The sequence below is a fragment of the Poeciliopsis prolifica genome, unplaced genomic scaffold (genome assembly GCF_027474105.1).
Source record: "Poeciliopsis prolifica strain line A6 unplaced genomic scaffold, Auburn_PproV2 SCAFFOLD006, whole genome shotgun sequence".
Lineage (NCBI taxonomy): Eukaryota > Metazoa > Chordata > Actinopteri > Cyprinodontiformes > Poeciliidae > Poeciliopsis > Poeciliopsis prolifica.
In genome coordinates, this window is record NW_026562381.1 from 4,449,760 (window position 1) to 4,475,998 (window position 26,239).

The 26,239-nt window shown below is 36.4% G+C and overlaps 1 protein-coding gene across 3 annotated transcripts in view; it reads left to right on the top strand.

Moving 5' to 3' along the window:
- LOC129360540 (proton-coupled amino acid transporter 1-like) overlaps positions 1-10,871 on the top strand; it is a 39,105-nt gene extending 28,234 nt beyond the window's left edge. For all 3 annotated transcript variants that reach the window (XM_055030848.1, XM_055030845.1, XM_055030846.1), the window contains exon 12: positions 8,312-10,871. In XM_055030848.1, coding sequence (XP_054886823.1) covers positions 8,312-8,586 — 275 coding nt within the window. In that variant the 3' untranslated portion in view covers positions 8,587-10,871. The remainder of the gene's footprint in view (positions 1-8,311) is intronic.
- Positions 10,872-26,239: the final 15,368 nt, after the last annotated feature.

Genomic DNA, 26,239 nt, shown 5'->3' on the forward strand with positions numbered 1-26,239 from the left:
TGAAATGTAATCACAAGAAGTCAGAATGCAGTAATTAAATCGTTTTGAGTTGAAAACTTCTTTTGATGGTCCAAGAGGAGATTCTTTTTTGCCAAGCAACGCAAAGAGTATTTTTATGTTAACTTTTTTATTAGTTTTCTGTTATTTTTCTTTCTATTCTCAAAAATGCCTCCTCCAAGGCAGACTTCCTGAACTTGTCACCGGTATTTGAAGGACTCCAGCACATCTTTTGTGTTTGGCTCTTTTATTTGCCATCTTGCATTGCAGGTGTCACACAATAAAATGTTCCGTTTCCAGCAGATGACATGGCAGCTTACAAAGGTCTTTTGATGACATTTCCATGTTGTACAATGAAGCTCACAAAAAAACACAGGTCATGGCGCTGTGGTACCAGAGTGTGTGTTTTTTGTGTATCAAAACTGCCTTTTGTTAAAATACCGAGAGATTTAACAAAAGCAGGTAGAAGTTTTTAGTTTTTGTTTGTTTATATCTTGTGGTGACAACCAATTGAATTTGACCTTCACATGGCATGTGACTTGTGTATAAATTAATTGTTTGACAGAAATCCAAACGTATGAATTCACTTGCAAGAAGAAAACTTTTTAATTTCTTAAATGTCTTGTTCAATTGTCATCTCTGTGCTCATAACAATTTTTTTCCGATTTGATGTGACCTTTTTCAGTCTTACTCAGGAAACACAACCACTTCCGCTGTTGCCCAGCATTTTATTTTTTTCAAGCTGTACGTCATTCTTTTCTAAAACATGGTTTGGAGGGCAGATTGGATGTATTGACTTGTGAAACAACCCTCTAATCACGCAGCAGACGTCTTTATTTATCATTCTATTCCATCCTGAAATACAATTCATTTTCCACAGTTGTCATGTTTGCAGCATAAGGTGAAATTTTGTCCTGCATTTGTTTGTAATTCTTACCTGAGGGCAGTGCAATGGCTTTTTCCATGCGGAGGAAACGTGCATCATTTTCTCAGTTTTGGATTTAAATTCAAATGGGTGCTCAAGGCTGACGGGCTCTTTATTTAAAATATTACTGTAGACGTTTGTCCTTGCTTTTCCTCCACATGATTGCTTATTTTAATATCATAAATATTTTTCCAGACTGTAAACTATTAAAGAATAACTGAACATTATTTCAAAAAATCTTTCCTCGTCCTAATATATTATTTTAAAAGTGCAAAACGCTACAAATGTACACTGTCCGGAGCTTGACACATAAAGGAAGTCCTGAACCATTACTGTACATTGATTTCTTTATGGAAAGAAGTTTCCTCTTCCAGTAGTCAGATTTACATGCTGTTCAGTTTTGATCAGATACAGTCGTTTTCCTGAGCACAGTTTGTTGATTTTCTTGAAGCAGGGAGTTACATGTATATCAGTTTTACTCCTACAAATAAATTCAGAAATATTACAAAACTCGACACCTAAAATCCATGGTTTTTATTTTGCATGTAGTTGCCTTGAAGTTATTTCGTACCTCAGAGAAATTACTGGTTAAATAAACTTTAAATAAAAATAAAATGTATCCCCATCACAGCAGGAACAGATTATAGCCCCTCCAGCAAACTGCCGCCTCCTGATTAAACGAATCTTCACTCGCGCTCATAGGGAATTGCTTCTGTTACCTTGTATTTCTGTAATTTCAAACAACCACCAGCCACGATAAAATAAATTGGCAGCTTCAAGTTGATAACTGGGACAGAGCATCCTGTTTCCACTACCCGGTTGTTTCAGTTACTCCTAGAACCAGCTGAAATATTCATTGTAATCTTCTAAGAAATTGTTTTCTAAAGAATCATCTTCTCCTTTCTGCAGATGTGTGTAATTGCTCAGGAAGATTTTGTCTTGAAAAGCCTCTTTAGCTTTGTTGTTTAGTAAATTGTATTTTGTGCCTAAGCTATGACTGTTGATGCTGAGGAGGGCTAATTGTATACTGAATATAGCAGAACTATGCGTTTGTGTGAAACAGTTTTTATTTAACAGAAAATGAAAACAAGAATTTCAATTATAGCTTACCTGTTTTTTTTTAATCCTACAATATAGCCACTTGTATTTTTGTCAGCCTGATCAGAACTGAGACATTGTTTGTCAGTCCTTTATTGTAACATCCCCATGTTCAGAGTTTTCCTCTTGCAGTGCATTGTGGGATTAGCAGTCCTTACACCTGCCTCATGTAATAGTCTTTCATGACTGGAGGTCCAACATTATTAAAACAGATGGACATATTTTTGGTTAAATATTTTTGGTTAAATCCTTCCAAGTTATTCACTTGGAAGCTACTGATTCCTTCAAAGGAGGCTTCTCCTGCCAGGTGTTGACAAACGTTTAAGAAAGACATAAAAAAAAAAAAAAAAAAAAAAAAAAAAACAGAATTGGTGCAACTGAAGAAATTTCCCCTAAAGCAGAACTCTGAAGTGTTTAGTCCGGAGCATCTCTGGAGAAATTTTGCTACCTTTGTCAGCTCATCTTAGTGCAAAAGACACATTGACTGCTGACTCAACACAGTGATGGAGGTGGGATGAGGGAGATGAACCAGAGGTTATATTGTTGGTGAAACTGAGGAATGGAGAAGGGGTGAAAACACACTATTCATTCAGAGGGGGTGAATTTGAAACTAAGTAAATGATTATTAAACATCATGCTCTTTTCACTGAACCATGTTCTCTGCATGCATTAAATCTTGCAGAGAAATAATGTATGAACATATTTGTTTTAGTTTTCTCACCAATGCTCCCTAATTCATAAAGTATTTATTTTAAAAGTCAGTTATAACTGTTCAAGTGCTTGTTGAGTGGAATATCTCTGGATCCAGCTTGGAGTTCATCACCGTTAATGGCATGTGGGAACAAAAAATGAACTCATGTTTCTAATTACTACGGCATAATTCAGAATACCACAACAGTAAGAGTACAACAGTAACACATTGCTTGGTTGCCAGCAGCAAGGACTTCAGCATGGCATTGAAGGATTAATATTAGATGGGGAGAGATGCAAAACTTCACAATGTATGTTTGCTTCTGGCAAAGTCATTGAAGTTTCTGTAAAAAAGGAAGCCTTTTCTACCAAACTGGTTCCAGTGATTAACTCTAAATCTTGCCTTCATTAAGGTTGTGCTTCCAATAATATGATTTCAGTTAATTTATTTAAATTTGCCTGCTAGAAATGACAAAAAGGGAATACATTTACAGTGAAAGTTAACCGTCCGTTTTTAAGGGTTTTTATTTTGGACTCACTACCATGTTTATTGTTGCTTGGTTTGGACATAGTTCTATATGCACTCTGGAACACTTTATTAATCTGAATATAGTCTACCTCTTCAGGTTTTTTAGTATTTGTTATTTTTATATGGCCATGATCAACTCGGTTTCTAACAGAATTAAATCCAGCTAAGAATCCTTTACATCAACAAGAAAGTCTTCAATATAAATGTTAATGCAATTACTCAGAAGGTTCTCAAGTCCCAAATTAGCTTTTGCCCCATCATTAAGCACCATTACCTCGAAATTGCACCAAAGTTTGTCAATAAAGGCTGAGTAAATGTCCTGATTTACAAAACAAAAATTCTCTCTATTAAACCACATACTTTCTACTCCATCAGGTTCTCTGAGATTCAACATTGTTTCATTGAATCTTTACTCTAAAAGAGCTTCTTTCACTCAGTGTCATTCTTAACAGTTCTGTTTGTCATTATCATTATACTCTTGCAGACTCTTCTCAAGAAATAGTAGCACTCCGTATGAATAGACCCATTTGGCTCTAATTGAGCTTTCATTTTAGTGTCTTTTTACTTTTTTTTAAGGAAATGTCTCAAAAGTAAGGATTGAATGAGAATTCAGCCTCCTAAATAAGGCCCTCTTAAATGAGACTGATTGTCTTCAGAAATCACTTAGTGTCATCCTTTTTGAATTAACATTAGTGAACAACAGCATCTTTAAGACCAAGAAACACACCAGACAGATCAGGGACAAGGGTGTAGAGCAGGTAAAAGTGGGTTTTGGTCATGAAATAATATCCCAAGTATCTAACAGAACACATCCCTACCAAGACTTAATAGTTCACCCTACAGGCTGGGCAAGGAGAGCAGAAAAACACATCAGGGACCTAAGGTTACTCTGGGGGAGCTCAGAAACCCACATAAATAAATGGTGATCCACAAATCAGGCCTTTATGAAAGAGTGATTGAAAGAAAGTCATTGAAAAAAAAAAACAGTTTTGCACAAGTCAAACCTTGTTTGTACAAAAAGTTATGTGTGGAGAAAATCTAAACTGTAGCCCAAAGATACCAGCCCACATTGAGACCCACTATGACTGAACCGGTTTGGTCACCGGTTTCTGAGAACTTATAATGCTTTCTACTGGTCATATTTTGAAAAGCTCAGTGAAGGCTTCAGTGACATTTATGCTGCCAAAGGGTTTATGTGGAGCACACCCTCCCTGAGCTCATTAATATTAGTTTATGCAGGTACCAACCGCTCCATTAAAAGATGTGAGCCTTTCAGGCAGATTGAGCGAAGGTCCATGTTTTAATGACTTCAGTCCACTATGCAGCAGATCAGCCAATATTGGGTGAGGGAGATGGAAGTCTGCTGAGACCTGAAAGAGCTAGAGGCACCTCTGCTTGTTTCTGGGTGGTGGCTACTGATGGCGAGGTGAAGAAATTAGATGGCCTCCAGTATATTTTGGTTGTCTGTGGAGAAAAGAAAGCTAAGAGCCTCCCTACCAATCTCTAATCCAGCCTTACAGCATCCCTACTGCCAGCCGTGGCTTCGTGGCTTGGGAAGTAATTGACTCTATTTGCCTGTAGAGCTGACTCTTTCTCTCTCTCAGTGGATTTAAAAACCTGTGGGCCCAGTTCAGAAACTGCCTGCTGACAGTTTAAAAGCTGCCAGCTCCTCTCCCTCTTAGTCTCTCCTTTATTTCCTTTTTCTGGCTGCTTAATTGAACTGGTCTAGCCAATCGGTCTGTTGATGCTGACGGGTGGGAAGAGGAGAGAAAAAAAATCTTTGACTTCAGAATTTAATCTTATTTAATAGTGCAGCATCCAGAATGTGGAGTTGTGAAAAATATTATTTAAACATTTTAGTGGCTTCAAGGGAATGCACAAGGAGGCTTCTTGTGTTGCTGCCTGGAAACAAAACGAAAATCAACTGAAGGGAAGAAGGAAACCAAACCTGGAATTCTCCACAGAAGAATGGAAAGAGAAACCACAGAATTATTTTTAAAATCCATTTATCTAAGATTTTATCACAGGCTGTAGAAATGCTGGATCTGTGTCTTAAGTTTGAGAAGAATTGATTCCACTATTTGAAATTGAGTGGCAAAGGGATTCTTAGGTGCAGTGATTGTCTTCATGAACTCGGATCACATATTTCACGTCCAACCTTTTCCTAGGGAAAGGTCCCTTCGACTGTCTGACACATGCCTCACATGGACCCATGGATTCAGGATCCTTTGGTGTGAGATATCTTGTTCCATGTGTGGCTGATAATTTACCCACTGTCCTAAAGCCACCTTCCTCTCATGTTTCCCTCCTTTTTAAAAAGTTTTTGTCATTCATGCTGTGCAGAGCTCCCTCTTGTCATCCCGAATCTGCAGTGAGCAGATCGTAACATTAAGCGTTTTCTTTCTTGTTTCTGTAGTTCCTGAGCTTGTGCGGAAATATTAACGTGCTTGCAGTATTTTGACTTCAGCACTTTGAAGCTGTCTGATGATTCGTTTGCTGCCTCTCTTAGGGGAGCAGCCTTTTAGAAGCAGCCCTGTGGTTTATTTGCTGTGAAAGGCTCAGCGTAGTTAAGTCAGCTGGTTCTCCCCTTCGTCCTCCTCCAGAGTCAGGTCTGCCTTCTTTGATGCCCTGGAAAGCTTTAAATCTAGGCTAAAGAACAGTGTTGGACTGCGTACCCTGAGCAGTGGCAGATTTGCTCTACATGAACATCTGCCACTGGGGAGTTGTGTCGTGCTTGTTACGTGAAAGCTCGACCTTGGTTTTTGCCTTTCAGTATAACTTGATAAACCTTAACATGCAGTGGTGAGCGATTGATTATAGTTAAAAGAGGCTTTTATGTACCTGGTGTATGAACAGAACAAGAACACCTGCTCCGGCCCGTCCTCCCTGCTCACCACAGAGAAGATGCTAACATATTCTGTAGAACAGTAAGACTTCTCTTTTCCACATCTGAATCGTTTACTCATGTGCAGAGAGGAGCAAACACACACACACACACGTCTGCGGTGACGAATGTATCTCCGCGTCAGAAGAGGTGTTTGTGCTGTTGTCTCTGTAGCAACCACACAAGGTGACTCTGATCCCTGATGGTTTTAGCAGCATGGTCTCCGCTCCGTCCGACACGTGAAAAACAATCCCAACAATCACAGTTTCAAGCTCACCCAGTGGGAGTCCCTCCTCCGTTCTAAATTTGCCATTTCTCCTCTTTTCCCCCTTTCATCGTCATCTGTTTGACCTAATCCATCTACCTTTTTTCATCAGAGTGCATGTCCACCTCATTTCTCTTCTGCCCCTATACCTTCGATTCCTGACTCCCAAGCCCTTACTTTGTGGTAGAAACCTGAAATTGAGTCACTTGTACATTGAATTCAATCAATCATCTGGATTGTCTACACATGATCGTTCTCATGTGCAGGGGAGAGAGGAAAAAATGGGGGAGTAATATTGCATTCTTTAAACGCCAAATATCAAAAGAGCTGGAGAGAAATTGGATGATCTACTGGACAAGGCTGAGTTTGTTTGTGTGCATTACTGAAATGCTTAAAGCTGACATCAAAAAGCATTTCACCAATAATGATGAGCTTTATTATGAGAGGCAGTTGTAAGAGTGGGACTTAAGTTCTGACGTCAAGATTTTTACGCGGCGCAATGCTCGCTTTTTTTGGACCACCTTACAGTTCGATTGCACATTCACACCATCCCTAACAAACCGCTTTCTAGAAAAATGAACTTGAGTTTGTTTTAAAATGGACTAAATAAAATTTGCACTTCACAAATTACAGAGCAATAGCTCTACAGAACTGGAGTTCCAGACATTTGACCATTTCAGAGTTTTAGGTCCCAACTGAGGTTTCTGGGGGAAGAGGTCAGAGTAAAAGCAAGTGATGGTCCATGCCAATGATTAACGATCTTGCCCATATTAGGGGTTGAGGAGCATCTTCCTGAAACATGACCTAGGACCAAGGCTCAACACCAAGCTCCTGGTAGTCCAACCTTCGCTCCTGCGACTTTCTCTGGTTTACCATAAAAAAGTAACCAGAGAATCTGCTACATGAATCCCCCAATCTACGATCCCAAACATACATGCTGATTCGTGATTTTTTTCTGAAACTTGAACTTCTGCATTAATGCATCAAGCTGTTGGAAGAACTGCTATGTGCAGGGAAAATGTAAATACAAGTATTTTAGTGAAAAGACTGAATTGGTGTTGAAGAACTTGAATAGAACTCAACAGCAGTAAATAAGTCTTAATTGAATGTTAACGTTATTGTCGTCAAAATGACATCAGAGCAGTGATGTGCAGAAGTCTGATTCACGCCTCATTTCATTTCATTTGCCTTTCAGCAAGACTTTCTTCTTTCTTTAAAGTTGTCTTGATCAAGAGTTGTTTTCATGCTTTCTGAAGCTCTTTTCAACTCTTTTCTTTGAACTCTGACAGTTTTTTCACCCATTTTCATCTCATTTTCAGAGCTTTAACTCTGACCTGTGACTCATTCAGACACTTAAAAGTCTAGGGGGATGAATCAGTGCTGAGTCAGCATATAGATAATTAAGCAAAGAACCAGTTTTACATGGATTCTTTAGGCCGTGAAAAAAGCAACATAATTTACTTATATCTTTATTAATTGAACCATCCCCTCTTTCACAAACATCACAAAGAGAAGCCCACTTTTTAAGGTTGTTCTTTTTACTTTTAAATAACTAATTAAGCCTGATGTCAACGCAGATGTGACTTTTCAGAAATGAAAACCGCAGGAGGTGTCGAATGAAACTCATCTGGGTCAATATTAATGTAATATAATAATATCTGTTGGATTGACTGTTGACTGAATAAGCTTGGTATTGCACTTATACAGGAACTACATGAGGGGTAAAAATTACATCTGAACATACACAATTTAAGCTTAGGAAGCTACAAGTTTAACGCTCAACTTTTGTTTGTTTTTTTAACAGTTTTTGATCCACTTAAATCCTGATAAATACTAGTAGTGTCTTACATCTTAGTCCTAAATACTTTTGTACTGTTTGTCTTAAATCATAGTCTGAACACATTTTTACCCTCTGCTCTCCAGGTGCTCTCGCCATCCTGATACCGGAGTTGGACCTCGTCATCTCATTGGTCGGTTCGGTCAGCAGCAGTTTCCTGGCTCTCATCTTCCCACCCATCCTGGAAATCCTTGCCTTTCACACGGAGGGTCTGTCACCACTGGCGACCATCAAGAACGTGATCATCAGCGTGGTGGGGCTGATCGGCTTCCTCTTAGGAACTTATGTCGCCATCATAGAACTTATAGCACGAAATAATGTCAAACACGTAGAGACATTCCACACCTACATGGTGCAGTAGAACAGACTGTTGGGCCTTTCAGGTCAGCTTAAACTGTTCTAATGAAAACTTTTATTTTATGTTTTTATTTGCTGCTGTTGTATTTTAATGCAATGTAATTATGTCACAAATGTACGAGTGTCACGCTAAATTAATTACAGCCATTAGTTAAGGCCAAAAGTCATAAATGCGTAACGTAGAAGATAACTTCATCAGATTTTTAAGAGATTAACAGTATTAGAGGTAATTTATTGTATTCAGAGCCTAGAAATATTCATGTAAATTCTCCAGTCAACACATCAAACTACCTCAATAGTTGTTTTTCGTTTTAACTCCCAGATTCAGAGCTGATTCTGACTTGCAGATTGTTTTTCACCTTCACCCAGACATCTTCAAGTTTGCAGCTTTGAGTGGTTTTTAATCACCGTCTGACATCTTGACAGGAAGAAAACCTTATTAAAAGAAAATGCACTTTGATTTATGCCTTATTGAATAAAACTGCACCACTTTGGCAGTTTTCCGTGACACATTGAACAGTTTAAGAAAAAAAAAACGTTTTGAGAACAGATTAAGGGTTATAAACCAAACCTTGCATTATTTGAGCAATATTTGTGCTTTTTATCTTCACTTATCAAATCCATCAATGTGTCTCTGGTCAGATGTTTTAAAGATAAATCTGTTATGCACTTACACAGGAAATACATGATTGTGATTAGGAGAATATTTGGAGAATATTTTGCACTTTGCATATATCGGTGCAAAATATACATAAAATGAAGTGACTTGATGCTTGCTAAGCAAAAAAATTTGATATTTCCTCCAAAGCAATATTACTATGTTTAAATATTGGTGAAAGTAAAGAAAATTTCTTACCGCCACTATAGTTTAAACTTTATTTGGGTCAAAGATTGCATGGGTGTTTTGATTTCTTCTACGGTTATTTTTTTTTCTATTTGGGGATTTTTACCATTGGATGTTAAGCAAAATCATCACATCTTAAGCTTAGTCTTGGTTTAAACTCTGAACTATTCAGAAGGTTTTTGGTTCAAGCCACTTTCATAGCTGTACTATGGTTTCCAGATGTGCACTTTATGCATCTCACAGAGGTTTGGAGTTATCATTCTTTCACCCACTGTGGCTCCTGTTATTTATTTGGGTTCACACTGTGTGATTACTAGCCAAAGTCTAAAAATAAGAAAATCTCTAGTTATCATTAAATGTAAATCATAAAGCAAGCAGTGATACTTTCTGGATAATCCTGCAGCGTGACTCCTGCGGCGGCAGATTTCTGATTCTTGTCACCCTGATATAAACTTGTGCCGCCTCCTTTTTCGTCTCCTCGTATTCTTATTTTCTCCATCTGACTCCATTAATATGCACATTAATAACTGAATCTTCCTTTTTGTTTATTGATCCGTCACCTGCAATCATGTTGCAGTAACTATGTTGCCTCCATCCCCCTTCAAAGTTTCTCCAGAAATGTTCTAGTTTTTTACTTTTATGGTGAAAATAAGACTTTTCGGTCTATTTTTGTGGAAACATCAGTTGTGCTGATTTTCTGCAGTTAAAATCTAATGCGAGCCTGAATCTTGTACAGGTTGTGCTGTGCACCGTTTGCTCCAGTCACATCAGCTTCACTAACTCTCTTTAACTTTGAAATATTACAGAAGATTCATGAGGGGAAGAAAAAAAAACTTGTGACAAAAATGTATGAGAAGGCAGTAAAATAATTTTAATTCAAATCTCGTTGAAAATTAACTAATGTTCAAATTTTTCCTGACCAGAGATGACGAACATTTACAATCTACAGGTACAAGTTGTAAAAGTTTTTTTGTATTTTTTTTTTCTAAAATCTTGACAAACAAGGATTTGATCAGAAGACAGATGAAAAAGCTCAATGATCTAAAACTGTAGAATAAATGTAGATATTAATCCAAACTGTTTCAGTCTTGGGAGACACAATACTAAATTATGTAGGAGCTCTTCTGTGTCTTGAAAAGTTTTTTGTTCTTTATTTTTTTATTATTTTGTTTGATGTTTTTACTAAGTCTTATTTTTAAAATTTTTTATTACTTGTTCCTAACTTTTACAGGTTGGTTTAATTTCTGACATACTGTATATCAAATAATAAACAATTTATCTGCAATGTCTAGCAGACAAAATGCAACATGTACTGTAAGTTCACCGAACAGCTTCTGTACTGTTGTGCATCTTCAGTGTTTCTGTGCCAGTATCACCCAGTTAAATTTTTCAGCTTTTATTAGAAAATGTTTGGAAATCAATAAAAAAAAATCATATCCACATGCCTTATGTGCATAAAGAACTATAATTGTGTGTGTGTGTGTGTGTGTGTGGATATACCAGTTACCTGTTGTGCATGTAAATGTTTGCTCATTTGCAAAGAAAATGTTTAAAATAAAGTACCCATTAGTCTTTGTGCTAAACAGGGAGCAGCATTGATAACAGTGATGACTTCCCAAGGACTTTTTTTCTATCTGTAATGTAGAGTGTTGTGATAATAATCATTTTTAAAACTCTTCAGCAGAAAATATAAATGTCAGTGAAATAAAAATCTACATCTGAATGATGAGCTTGAAAAGGACTGAATTTCACGTTTATATGCTGCATGGTTTTAAAAAGATGAAAACATTTTTTGTTCTTTTAGCATTCTGTAAGTTCTTCATCCCTTTCGCTGAGTAAACAACCTAATGAGGCACATTACTTATATTTTTCAGTCATAATTTAAACACTTTGATGTAGATCATAAGTGGTTGAAATTAGAGAATTTGCATCTTAAGTTATGTTTATATGAATAATTAATGCTCATTTTAATGTTCTGCCTTAATATGGCAGATAAATATACCTTTAGCTGCATGCTATCACAACATACAGCAGAACAACTGTATTACTTCACAACATCTTTCATTGTTTCCCTTTCTTGCATACATAGGGAGACATCCAATGTCCAAACCCTTTAACTGACTCCACTACAAGCTCCAACCTGGAAGATGGAGGATTTGTTTTTTTTTCTCCCATGATGTGCATAAACACTACATGCTTGTGTGGGTTTTAACATATGTGAGCTAAAGAGCTTCCTTTTCAGTTCAGCTCTTTCTTCTCCAGAACAGAACAAAATAATGTTCTCACGTCGACAGACACACGCCTTTTCACAACTCCGCATTGAGATCTTTTCCACAAGCTTCAAAAACAGTATCAGTGAGTAGGTGCAGCTCTGACAGAGTTCAACGCACCCCAGAAACAGCTTAGACTTTGGCAACAAAAAGACAAGATGAAAAGTAACTACATTCTCCAGTTTCTCTAAAAGAAAATACCTCTAAGGACACATCAGCGCCACTCTGCACATCCAGTAAGAACAAGGGAAGAAAGTCCTCTAACACAGAAGCAGAGTGAACTTTCTTGGATAGCCTGACAAGTTGGGTGCTTTGATAGCTGGAAGTGCCTCTAATCTTGATTTGAACTCCATAAATTCTTCTTATGTTTTTCATCAACATCAAACATTCTGAGAAATACTTACAATCTCTGCTTTTATCTAAAAGCATTGAATCATTTCTGCTTCAATCTAAGCATTCAATGAAACATTCAAGATATAAACAACTGAATCTAAACATTAAAACCAAAGGAAATGTTTACAACAGTGAGTTTCTCATCATGGTGCAAGTTTTTGTGGCTGATATGATGTAAAGCACTTTGAAATACCTTGCTGCTGAAATGTGCTATACAAATAAAATTTGAGTGATTGAATTTTATCACAGAACCATGTACCATGTACTATACATGCAGGCACTGGAGTCAAAAGCTCTGTAACATTCATCTGCTCAATTTACACATTAGTGTCAACATTAATAGAGAATCTGAGTTATCATGTGCTCCAGGTCAAAACAGAAATTGGAGAAGTTATTTCAGAGTTGTCGTAAAACAGACGTGTGTGTGACAGAGACTTGGTGGAAGAAAGTGACACCTCATAATCAGAGCGGTCATGTTGTAACAAAATCTAATGCTGCTGAATAAATGCATGAAGACGTTCTTATTGCTCTCACAGTTCTGCTACATCTCAGAGGTTAATAGACTAGCGGAAGCTGCCAGAGTCTAATTCCTTCCTTAATTTGTCAGATTGTTCAATTTCTCTTTTCCCATTTATTTTCAGGAGGTCCCCAGTCTGTCTTCCTCAGATAGTCAAAATGTATTGACTGTTAAATAAACTGTCTGGTTTGGATGTTATTTGGTCAATAAAGACTTTAATAGAGATGAAAAATAAAAAAAAGTAAATTACATCTGCTGTAAATAAGATTCAGATATAATTCACAATGTTTGTTAAGTTGCATTATAATCATTTGTAGTGTAGCTGTTGAAAAGAATGAGATTGACATAAATTCTACATTTTTTCACTTAAAAAAATGTTTGGGGGGCTTTTATTGAACTGTAATTTGACATAAAAAAATGATGGAGACAGAAGTGGGAGACATGCAGTAAATATCCCAAAAGATAACCAAACCGACAGCTATTGCAAACGGTTGCTCTACCAACTGAACCATGCAGCGGCCCAACACACAAACATTTTTAAAGATAAAGCAGTTAATGCCAGCTCTTTTATGAGCTGCAGTATCAATAAGACTCCAAGACAATGCCATTTTAAAGCAGTTTAAAAACCTTTATTTTAAATGCCATAATTGATGAGAACTTTAAAATTGTTTCATTAATTATTAAGAATATCTTTGAGATTATCTTTCCACTCAGCGTTTAGTTAAATTAAGTAAATATAGTTAAATTAAACACAGTGTTTAATTCACTGTGAGTCTCCTCATTGTGACTTTATAACTAATATTATTTTTATCTAATTTAACTTGAGGCTTGAGATTTACAGTAGGTGACTATTAACGAGGCGAGGCTGACAGACGTTATAAAGAAGAATGTTAATGTCAATCACCATTTATTGTGGTGATTGATTTATTGATTTGTTTTCCTCAGAAAACAAATCAAATCAATGATTTATTTTCCTTGGAAAATAAATTGAGGTCAAAATTATTCACATTGCTGGAAGGACTAATTTAAAAAGGTTTATTTTTTACTGTAGAAGTTTGTTTTTGACTTCTAGGAATGACTCAAAGCTCAACAAGATAATGTAATCTTGAAAAAACTGTGACGGCAGTACAGCAATCAAACCCTTGTTATACCAGCTTTTTGCATGTTTCCACTGGTACTTTGCTGACACTTGGTTAAACCAAATATTTAATTCTAGAACAGGTCCCAGTCAGGACTCAAATTGTTTAAAGTATGTATAAAATTAAATGATTTCTAAAACCGACAGTTTCCTGTATCATGCAATCACACTTGCATTCATCAAGTAATCTATTTCCCACTGCTGCACTATATGTTGTTTTTAATCACGTCTGGATATTTTAGAGTTTGACTGTTTCCACGACAGATGATGAGATTACAGTTGAGAGGTTGTTATGGAGGGATTTGTGAAAGAGATGATGAGTTTGTCTCTGTAACTCACATCAACCAGCTACTGAATAAAAGCCTTCTGACATCATCGAGAGTCATCCTCGACAATAGAAAAGGGTTTGTTACGATATATTAAACTGACAGTGTATTTTGTTTTTTTTTGTATCTTGAACTGAAAGTGCTAGTTTTAACAACAAAGATGACTATTGCTTGACTTGAATTTAGCTTTTAGCTGCAGATTGTACATTCAAGCCAAAGAAACAACAGGTAGGTTCTGATTCTGAGGTTTTCTGCTTGCTTGGATTTCTTTTTGTTTCTGAAAAGAATTCCCACAAGCAACCCAAGTGTTCCTCATAACCTAATAACACAATGAGAGGAAAGCTTTTTGGAGTAAGAGAAAATAAAACGTCATTTTGTGCTTATGGATAGCCGAAGACAGCATATCATTAACCTGGAGGTAAGCAGTCACTAATGTGGACGGATGTATTCTGCTAACAGCACAATGCCTGGAAAATGAACTGGTTGACATGGACTGTGCGGATGCTCAGATTTATCTTTAAGTTGCTGCATAAATTCATACATGTAGCTTTTGGTCTGGTTTATAATTTTCTTAAGGTCACTTATCTGAAAGTTGTACTGTCTCTCCTCTTCCGTCCACTGCTGCGCCAGTATGTCTCCAATCACCTCTTTTCCTGAAATGACCTCGTTTGTGCTCGTTATCATCCCAGCCAAACAAATAATGGGACAAATTGATGGCACAAATTCAACACACAACAGTTTCTTGTTTTTTATGACGACAATGAGGTGAAACAGCTTTTCAAACACGTAACGCAGGCTTTTCGAATCCAGTATGTTCAATAATTGTACCTCTGCATTGAACCTGAATTACTCGCCCACCACAGATTAGAAACAACTGAATAGGAAAATCACAAAAGGATGAGGCCGCTCCAATAACAATCATCTTTAATGTTAATTCCTCCTACAGAAGACAGTTTCATATATACATTGGAGTCTGCTGTGTAATTTTACTCAAAATAGATTGAAACCTGCTCATGACACTCCTACTCGAAAATTTCTTCTGAAGCTCTGATGAGTGATGTAAAAATAATATCCACAGACAAAAGCAAGTTCATAAAAGAATATGTGGACAGACTGTGCAAAGTGTTGCATGCTAGAAAACGAACATGAACAGCATCTTTAGTAGTCTTTCAAAACGAAGCCAAGTTAAAAATAAATTATGTTGTGTGTCCTACTGCTTTTGCTGACTGGAAGTCTATTAAATTGAACATAGAAAAACCAAAAGAGAACAAATTATTTTATTTGCTCATTGTAATGTAGAAAGAAGATGATAGAATCTTGTCAAAACAATCTAACTCTAAAATATCAAGATATAAATGACAAATCTGAGCATTTGCTTCGTTTCATTGCTGAAGATGAGATTTGGATTTCAGGATTGTGATTTTTATTTATTTTCTTTTATTCCTTTTGCAGATCTTAGTTTTAATTGCAGAATAGTCTTATAAATCTGACCCAAAATTCCTTTTTTTTCTGCAGCAACAAATTGAGCATTACATCTAATTACCCCTAATTCCTTATTTGGGCAGGAACACAGGCCCATCATTTGCTCCATCTACAGCAGAACAATTTACACATTAACTTTTAAACAATTTTCTATACTGTGAATTTTATATCTTCTTACACATACCCTGCTTTTAATAAATTTTACATTATAGGCCCTAAAACATCTACTCAACAGTGAGTGTTGTCTTGTATTCTACAGGATTTTAGTTAAAAGTCCAGGCATGAATCTGCTTCCCGCTGTTACTCTGGACTCCTCTGAGAATGTTGTTTTGGACGGAGCTGAAATATTTTGAAGTTGGGCGAGCAGGCAGCTCTGTCGGTGCTGTCTGGAGCATGCAGCCTTTATTGAGAACAGGGAGATAAGGAGAGCTTCCCTGCGGACGTTCGGCTTAAAAGATCCTCCGCTCTTCTTTTCCTCATCTTTAGAAAGCTGTTTTCCATTTCAAAACTCCAAGAGCCGGGATGAGCGGAGCATAATGTGTGTTTTCTGTTTAAGAGGATGATAATTTTCTGCAGAGATGGTGGGTGACTCACCATGAGCAGAAGGGGGGAGAGAGCTTCTCTTTAATTGAAAAGCATCACCCACACTGAGGAAATTTCAGGAATTTTGCAATGGGCAATAAAAATTTTAATTTTTGTCAATTTGTTTGCTGTTACATAAGCTGTTAAGAAGACCCGTGCCACTATTGAAGAAGCAGGGAACTGATATATTCCCCTCTGTCTTAATGAGAGAGGAAATTCAAATTAACACTGAAAAGATGCCACAACCCACCCATTAGCTGCTGTTCTAATTGCCTCAGTTTCAGACCCTAAGTACAAACAACCAGTGATTAGAAACTCATTTGTGTGCGTGGTACCTGGTATTAAAGGACAATCTGCTGTTCTGGCCTCACTTCCAGAAGTGCCAGGTTTCTCTTCCGGGTCAAAAACCCTGAATGTTTGATTGCAGATACTGCGGGATTAGCGAGGCCTGTAAGGCTTTGTTGCATAAAGATCGATCCTCTCTTTGGCTCACAATATTGAACAGAGAATGGGCTGTAATTAGTGATGATGATGTAAATGAGAAAAATCTTTACTGGTGTTTTAAGAGGCACTAACATTGAGTCACTATTTTAGATGCACTTGTGAAATTCAAGCCCACTAATGACACTGACTTGCATAATCAGCATTTTTAAACAAATAAGTAGTTTCCCATCTGACAAGACGCCAACCTTTCTGTATGTGTTTAACAGTTAGAAGTTTAACTTCTTCTTCTTTTTTTATATAAATTATATAAAGTTTAAGGACTTTGTTTTTATGTTTTGTACATTTACATAAGGTTTTTAAATTTTAAACAACTTTGAGATATTATGTATCTCAAAGCAATTACTCCAATTGAACTGCTTTGAGTTTGGACTAACCCTGTTACTTTATTTGTGCTTTATTTGGACATTTTATTTCTGTAGCACCTGCTCCATATTCTCTAGTGTTACTTGTTGCTGTGATGTTTAGCTATGTTTGATTTACTTATTATTTGTCCAATGCTTGTATGATGTTTGTATGTTGCTGTTTATCTACTCAGCTACCCCAGTTTTTCTTCCTTTCTTCTAAGCATGTGCTAATAATTTCCCTTTAGCCCATTTGTATTTATCAGATACAAGTGACCTAAAATCATTTTAAGAATAAAAGATAGTGTACTTAATATTGCTAGTTTTCAAACAAATATATGTTGATAGTTCAAACTTTATCAGCTGCCCAAATGATATTCAGAAAAAAAAATAAGAATGGTTTGATTCAAGTTGGGGAAAGATTTCGCTTAATTTTTCAAAGTTCTTCCCTTTCTGACATTTAAAATCCTTCCTTTTGCTTTCTCGTTATTACCAATCTTTCTGTATTGCCTGATCTCTTATTTTGTCACATTTCATCCTTGCTACAGTGTTATCATCCTTAACAGCAGTAACCAAACTTTTCTTCACTTTCCTCCCCCTTCTCTTTATTTTAATGACTACTGTGTGTTTCATCTCACTCCTCTGGCTGCAGCACTGATCTGTGCAGTGTTGCATCAAATGTTTCAGGGAAGCCTGCAGGGAATTGTCCTGTCTTGCAGCATGATGCTTTAGGCTTCTGCAGATATAAGTGTAAGAACTTTATTTGCAGATGTTTTTTTTGTTTTTTTTTCTTTTATAAGCCAAGGATGTGGGATAATTGGAGGGCCCATTATACAAATAAATCAAACTTCCCAAGAAGCAAAATATAATCTGAGTACAAAATCCAAAGAGGAAACATGAAGATAAAAGTAAACAGGGAGGAAACCACGATAGCACAACTAACATTATTCAAATGTAATGAATCAAACCAAGATTATCTTATCTCAAAATATAAAATGATTGAAAGAGCAAAATTATGACCAAAATTATTGGATGGTGCTGAAAGAGACCATAGCAATTTTGGTCTCCAATCGAATCAATAATACTTGAGTACCCGCTCTACTTAATGCTCTGATCCTCTGAACATTTTGGTTGTGAATGGAAGATTTTTCATCTTGATGCATCGCTTTGTCACAATCTCTGCACACAACAGTGGCATCTCAGATCTGTGGTCAGCTCTCAAGAAGCAGGTGGATAAACAAAGTACAAACTGTGATCAAGTTCGAATATGACAAGCATGAGTTCACCTTCAGAGAGCACCTAATTTAGAAGCTAATGCCGTGCATTGAATTATCTTTGTCCAGCTTTTCTGTCATTAATTACACATTTTCTCCTGTAGGTTCTTCAGCTTTCAGCTAAGAACATTTTCTCAGTTCTCACCCAATCAGGTTTTTGCTCTTCAAACAGTTATTATTAGGATGGGAGCATAATGCATCAAAAAAGCAAAGCAGGGAAGAACTTAAACTATTCTTCTCACCAAAGTTTACATTTTAGAAGTTACAGCTCATTGCATTACATAATTAGCTGGAGTTCATTCAGCAGCCATATGATGTTCTGCACAGCACGACACTGAGCTGGATTAGACTCTTGATTCTAGTTTCAGACTTGCTGTGAAATGTAGACTTAAGTGTTTAGTCTCTCAAATAAGAATTGACTCAAAGACTTGACATGAGATTTACCTGCATAGATCGACTGAGATTATCATTTGAATTCGCTTTTAAAAGATCATTTCTCTGTTTTATTGTCTAGCTGTCAAGTCATTCTTCAATGATATCACTGCCCTGTTTTCTCTCCATTCCTCTATTTATCTTTCTCCTCATGTGCCGTCTGAATTCATTTCCTCGCCTCACCCCCTGGTGGAGACGGTGCTTGACTTGCAGTGTTGCTTCTGGCGACAGCTTGGCTGTCAGATCCTGCTGTTACCGCAACCATCACCTTCAGACTACATAGGATGGTGTTGGGATGGAGTTTGTACAGGTATGTGTGTGTAACTACGGTGAAAACAGACAGCTGTCAGGTTTCTGTCGACAAAAATCACAGAGTAACACAACATTAGTGGTTTCTCTGTCCTCTTCAGTTAGTATTCTGACTCAGAGGAGTAACCCAATGGCTAACAACACAGCCCTCACTCAATTTTTCTCCTTCTCTCCATGGAGTTGTGGTATGAAAACAAGCACCATTGCGGACAAAACATTGTTTTGCTCAATTTCTCCTCTGCCAGTGAATATTTGTCAAATTAAAAGTATGAAGTGCTGAGATGTACAGTACTGCAAAGCTGGGGAAAAAGGCAACAAGGGAGGCATTTCACAGTGAACGTTCATTTATTAAGACATGTTTTCCAGGATTCAGTGTTTTTTTTTTTTTGTCTCATCAACATTACAGACATTCAGAGGAAACATTCTTCATGGTGATGTGCAAAAACAGCGTATGAAAGGAAAACAGTTACATTCTTAGACTGAATACTGATAACTCCTATTGGAGCTGGCTGGCACCGGACCACACATATGGACACAGTATTGCATTTTCTTTTTTTTTTTTTGTTGCTGCTGTTCCAAATACACAAAGCTTGGCTCATTGCATTGTTCTTCAGCACTAACAAGAAAAGTACCTTATTAGTTAATGCACATAACCACAGGTAAAAGGCTGATTCTGTATTTTTGCATCCTCTGTGGGCCAATTAAATTTGCAACTACCCTCATTGGACTCCTCCGAAAAGCCAATACAGATGCCTCATTTACTTTCTGCAAAATCTGAGGATGTTAATTTACCATACCATACATAATTTATACTTTGATGAGCACTTACTTTAAAGCTATAAGGATTCACATTATTGTCATGGTTGAGTTTATTTTATTGTGTTTGTGTTAAAAAGTCCAGTTAGAGCAAATGATATCCACTTATCTTAAGCAGCAAACAGAACAATTGGGACAAGTTTTCAAATTTCTTGACAGGATACAATTTTTGAGGTAAAATTGAAATTGAAGTTTTGTAGTCAGTTTCTGTTGATCATCCTATCATACACCAACGGGGACAAAACGGTCTATAATGGACTGTAGGTGATGAATTATTAGACCAGTGGTTTCCTCTCTTTCTCTTTTTGATGTCCAGTGCTTTACATGTTTTAGATTTTCTCCTGGTTCCATTGAGAGGATTCAGTCAGCAGGCTGCTGCAAAAAGTCCTCAAATAAACATATGAAACGTCGGACGGTGCCCTTTAATAACTGATTCTAGGCGCTTATGTTTTAGACTACAACGCCTTACAAATATAATCATATACCTAAATCCTTCTCACTTAAACCCCTTTACTTTTAGTGACATTAGAACCACAAACTCCACTGTATTTTATTGTCATTTATAAGATAAAGTAGCATATTATTGTAAAGTAGAAGGAACACAACACACTGTGACAAACCAACACAAAAACAACTTTTAGTTGGTTTACCACATGAAATTCCAATAAAATACATTTAAGATTGTGGTAATAATGTGAAAAATAATCATAAAAACAGTTTTAAAAAAAACTGTATCCTCTCCTAGATGTGTTGCAATGTTGGATTTTCAATATTTGGGGGTAATTTCTTGATGGATGAGATTTATTATTTTATTATTATTTTTATTAATAACTTTTACCCACATATATCAATACAATACAAGCTCGAAATGTAACACAATTAGACTAACACAGAGCAAGTGAAGGCAATAACAGGCCAAAGAAAAAACAATTGTTTGAACTGATAGTCATTGGAAACGGTGATCATGGTGAGCAAAATATGGCAGAATAAAGATATTTTATGTTAGTAATGAAGAATGGTAACTTGGACAGATTATTTTAGAGTGAGGGTCCATAGAAGGAGGTTAGCAATCCTCCCAAGCAAGGATATCCAGTTTCTTTGGAAAGGTAGAGGAAATCAACCAAAAAACAAAGATTTATTGTCAAGCTAATGGATCACCCTGGAAAAAAAAAGACCATTCCCAATCTTTTTGTGAAACGCCTACGGTGTTTTCAAAGATTTGCAGCCTTTGGAAAGAGTGAATTCGATGCTGAAATGCCTGATTTTAATGTGTAATGAGGTAATTTTGAAACGTTTTTTTCACCTCATTGATTTTACTGAGATAGTTTTATAGTCTTTTTTTAGTAATGTTTAGGGAAATGACTTGTTTCGTTTCCACTATTTTTGTGGCTTCAATGAAATCATATCTATGGCTTCCATTTAGTCTTGGGAAACATAAAAATTACATTTGTTGGTTTCAAATGAATTAAGAAAGACAGAAACACCCAGAAACAGATAATGAAAGCACTCCTTTTAGCACCTCCACTGCAGCTCTCAGTTAGCACTTTGAATGTTATAGTTTATTATAAATCAATTTAAAAAAATACAAAACAAATATGGCTTGTTTAGACAAGAGAATATATTGTTCTATCTAGACAAAAAATGTAGCAGCACAACTTACATATGGAAAGTTGCATCTTAATGAACCAAGAAGAGGTTTTAGCCACAATTTTTTCACAATATATTGGAGAAATCCAAGAACAACCTGGAATCTATGTGATTATTGTTTTGACCAGAAACTTCTCTGTAAAACAAAGTATTTTAGTCTGAGATGTGAGGCCATCTGTTCAACAGCTGAAGCTTGGCCAAACCCGGGTCATCAACATGGCAATGGTCTCAAACAGCAGAAAATCTGGACAATAGCTGAAAATTTACGACACAATGTCTAAAAGAAAAAACAACAACAAAAAAAAAACAGTCCTCAACCTGCAGAAATGAATGTCTAGAAACCTCAATAAACTAAATAAAGTATGTTGGAAATAAAAACTGGAAAACAATTGCTCCAACAAGGACAGAGGTGGATACTGAAGGTATTTCCCATGACTGATTAAAAATCTGTGGACAAAATATTTTTCTTTTGTGGCGATATGAAAACAAAATCTATTGGGTAACTCAAAGAAGCATTCATGTATTACTATTTGTGGTCAGTGATGTGATTAGGAAAATGTTAGCTCTTCACTGTTTGGTGATGTAGCTGTTTGCATTTTTATACTTGTTCATTTCCAATTTCGTTCCTTCCCGTTGCAAAACTTCAATCTGTAAACCCAGACATGCTTACTTGGGGAACAGAGTTTAAACTACACAGCTTCAAAAATTTCAGGAGTAAGTTTGCTGCGCTGAAGTTAAACACCAAGACTGTCCTGAAAGGCAGTGTGAAATGCTGCCAGTGTTGCTAGATTGTTGCTCAATTAAACTGGTAGCCTTCTACAAGAAAGAAAGTAAAATAAACAGAAACAAAATCCTAAGTCCAATTAAAGGCGTTGAGAGGTTAATATCTGCTGATAAAAGCTTAAAACATCTAAGTTTGTGCCTGAAATAGATCGTAAAGCACAAGTCAGACATTTTAAAGTGATGTTTTGGGCAAAATAAATTACAAATCAACTGACCTAATTTCCTTTCATGCCAGTAATATTAACTTGGTATTTTGACAGAAATAATGATATATGCATCTAATTGAAAACACTTTAGATCAGTCACCACTTGTGCAATTGGTATTTAAGATATGTGCTATGTTTATTCATCTGGATTGAACTTTTAAATTGTAGAGTAAGGGCTTTCACTTTGAGGTTTCACATAAAAACTTAAACTAGGATAGGAGCCAGCAACATTTTGGCACAGTCAAAACAAAGTCCCCTTCCAAACTGATTACCCTGTTGCCAATTTAGGTGTCCTTAGTGGACCTTTAAGTTGTATGTGCATCCAGACAGCTGGATGCACATACACACAGAAATGCACACAGAAAGGGAACTGATTAAAATGGGAATGAAGCAGTCAGATTATCAGCAGCAACACCCCTTATAGTCATACTTGCAGAACTTACACTTTCTATGGGTGTTAGAAACACAGTGATGTGGTCAGAATACCATTCAGAACAATCACGGCTTTATTCCTCATTTTTATCTGATTTTATTTTTTCATTTAGTATGTTTCAGTATCTTCTGCGACAGACTGGCCTGTGCAGGGTTTAATCCCTGGCCAAGGGTGTTAGGAAATGGATGGATGTTTCAGAGCCATATTTAAGTAAGTAGTCTTCCTGCTGGGAGGATCTGATGTCGAACCTGATTACGCAAGTGCTTATGCGGAACCTAAACTGTTTGTTTAAATGAGTGTGGAATTGTTGAAATTTCTTTCTAGTGCTTCAGATTGTCAGAAATCTGAAGCAGAAACTTTTCTGGTCTGTTATTTATACGTCAGATTATGGACATTGACACTTCTTTTCACTGCAGTTGGTCTTGTTCTGAGTAGAAAGAGCCAAATATGCAAAGTCAAAGTCCGACATACTTGAAATGAATGAGGCAATCTTTTTCTATTTACGAAATTAATAAAAAATAAGTTAAGAAACTGTGACTGTCATTAATCCAACTGTCAGACTGAAGTAAAGTCATTCAGCCACAATGAAACAATAGCAGTGGAATATAAGTCAAAACAATATTGCAAAGCCAAACTAATGACAACAGGAGTTGATTTTAGAGGCAAATCTCTGGTTGCTCTTTCCTTGTTTCCATTGCCGTATTAGTTTTCAAGCAAATGTGTACAAAAGGGCATGCCATGCTGTGCAAGGAACCTTTTATCAGTGTAATACTTAACATTTTATTATTACCAAGAGCTCAATATGCTAGGCTTTACTATGACGGAATAATTTTAGATACTCACTCATCAATGTTGTGCTGAAAAAGTGTTTAAACTCCAGTGTTTTGTTCCAACATACAGGTATTATGGTTTTGGGAGGCAAAGAGGCCTTTCTGAAATCAGGGTTTGCAAAATTATTAAGAGCAATAATTGTCTTTCATGTAGCTGACATTTCTCATTGCAGTGAGATTGTAAAAACATGCATCATCTACATCCTTGATTTTGACAATTTGAAACTGAAGCCAAATATTTTGACATCTATGGAATATCAATAAATGTTAGCAAATGCTAATAATCATCAGCACTTTCACAAGAGACAGTAGCTAAGCTGATTTAAGTCAAACAATGTCCATGTTGCAATGGTAAAATCATAGTGGTTGAAAGTACCTGCTGCATTAATCATCTTCATCAGCAACAACCTGCCAGTCTACACTAAGACCATCAAACAGATGCAACCTATAACAGGAACTGGCTATTATAGGTTTAATAACATTAAGGTAGGTAAGTTGCTGTGCTTTTCATGACCTCATACCTCTTTGGAAATTTCACCGACAGACTCGCAGTCAGCTCATCAACTGGACTGACACAGCTGGGTATGCTGAGAAAACAGCATGACGGGTGTTATGTTGTAAAGTTTGCTCTTCTAAATAAACTTTACAAAACTGTTCCTTTTGTTATATATATTAAAACGTGCAGTTTTATCTGCTTAAACCACCTAGAGGGACTTCTGACGTCCCCTTTGTCATTAACTTCTCTGAGAATTTATTCAGTTTTCTAAAGATTTACTGCAAACTGGCATTTACCATCAGGAGGAAGAGGAACCTTTACCGATAATTTAATATTTCTATGCTATATGGCTTAACACCCTTTTGTACAGTATACTAGGTTTTACTATGACGGAATAATTTTAGATATTCACTCATCAATGTTGTGCTGAAAAAGTGTTTAAACTGCAGAGTTTTGTTCCAACACACAGGCATTATGTTTTTGCCTTTTTTTTGCCTCCTTTGTTTGCACTGGGGAACGCACACAAAGAAGTGTTTACAAAGTTACTGAACCCTGACTGATGTGTTGCTTTGAGTGCATTGGTTCTAGGTGTGTTATAAGGGTGATGTGTGGTAAGCTGAGTGATCCAGGTACCTCAGAAAAACAATCTCAAAATCCTCCAATAACAGAGATTGAAGGCAAGAAGCAGAAAGAATGTTCATGAAGTAAGAGTTTTGACACAAGAACAAAGCTGCAGTTCCTGGCCAGGTTTACAGGATGTCAAGTTTGATGGTATTCTCTACTTTCAAACTCTGGTGGGACTAATCCAAGGACTGACTTACACCATCCAAAAGGTTAGCAGCAACAATTAGACTATTAAAAGATTGTACAGTGATACAGTCAGCAGTTGCATGTTCATTAACTTATTAAACATATTTTGTGTCACTGCTAATTATCACACAGTTGGGGTAAAGTAATAAGCAGATGACAAAAATACCCAGGTAAAGCTGTAACCTGCTCTTTAGCATTGCATATTTGCAAGGTAAATGAATCAGAACCTCAAATTTATTCAGCTAAATTATAAAGTCAACACTGCAGGTAAGACACTATTCTAATATTTGGCTTATATTTAAGAAAACTAGCAAGATTATATTTGCAATATTTAAAGTCAATCAAAAAACAAATTAATTGGTCAGCTTATTTTTCTTGCTATGTCCCCAAATAAAAGTACTAGAATTACAGACAAAATTGTACAAATTTATGTGGAATAGCACCTAAACTACCTCTTAGAAAAGGGAAAAGTGTTACAACCAATGCAGTCCATACTTTATCCAGCAATCCTAGGTTGGAACATTGGACATTTGCATATAGTTCAGCTACTGAAGTGAGCTGAGTTATTTAAGATAACTCTACTAAATTGTTTAGCTTTTTGATGCATAGTCCCTTGAATGTAAAAGTAATTTGTTCATTAGCTATTTATGATTTGCAGTGGTAACGTGTCCCTTGCAAACAACCTCTCTACCCAATAATTAGTTGGTTAAGATCTGGTCATTTCACATGTTGTTTAAGCATTGCTTCTCTGCACTTAAAGAAGCCATTTGGAATGGTTTGGGTATTTCATACAGAATGACTGACTGTATGTCACCTAAACCCCCTCAATCTGAGGTTCTTTTGGACATTTTCCACTGAGAAAAGGCCTTGAGTGAAGCCCAGAACTCCCAACTGCACCTAAACAACAGGCAGAGTTTGTTTCTTTACACTGAAGTCGATTTTCTTTAGCATGATCACAAGACTATATTTCTGTGTTGAAAAGCCAATATTAAAACAGGCACCTGTGTGTTTACTTTACTGTAAAGTAGTGGAAATTGATATCTGAAATAATTCAAATCTTGAGTTAAATTAATGAGACACAGCTCTGTAGTTCTGCTTTATAAAATATAAAACTGTTTTAAAAAATTCCCTTTTTTTGAATAGGTTTTTCTGCAAAAGAAAGTTAGTAAATCATTTCAAGTCAAAGTCCTTTCAAGTCTTGTTCTTTTCTTGCTCTCTTTCCTC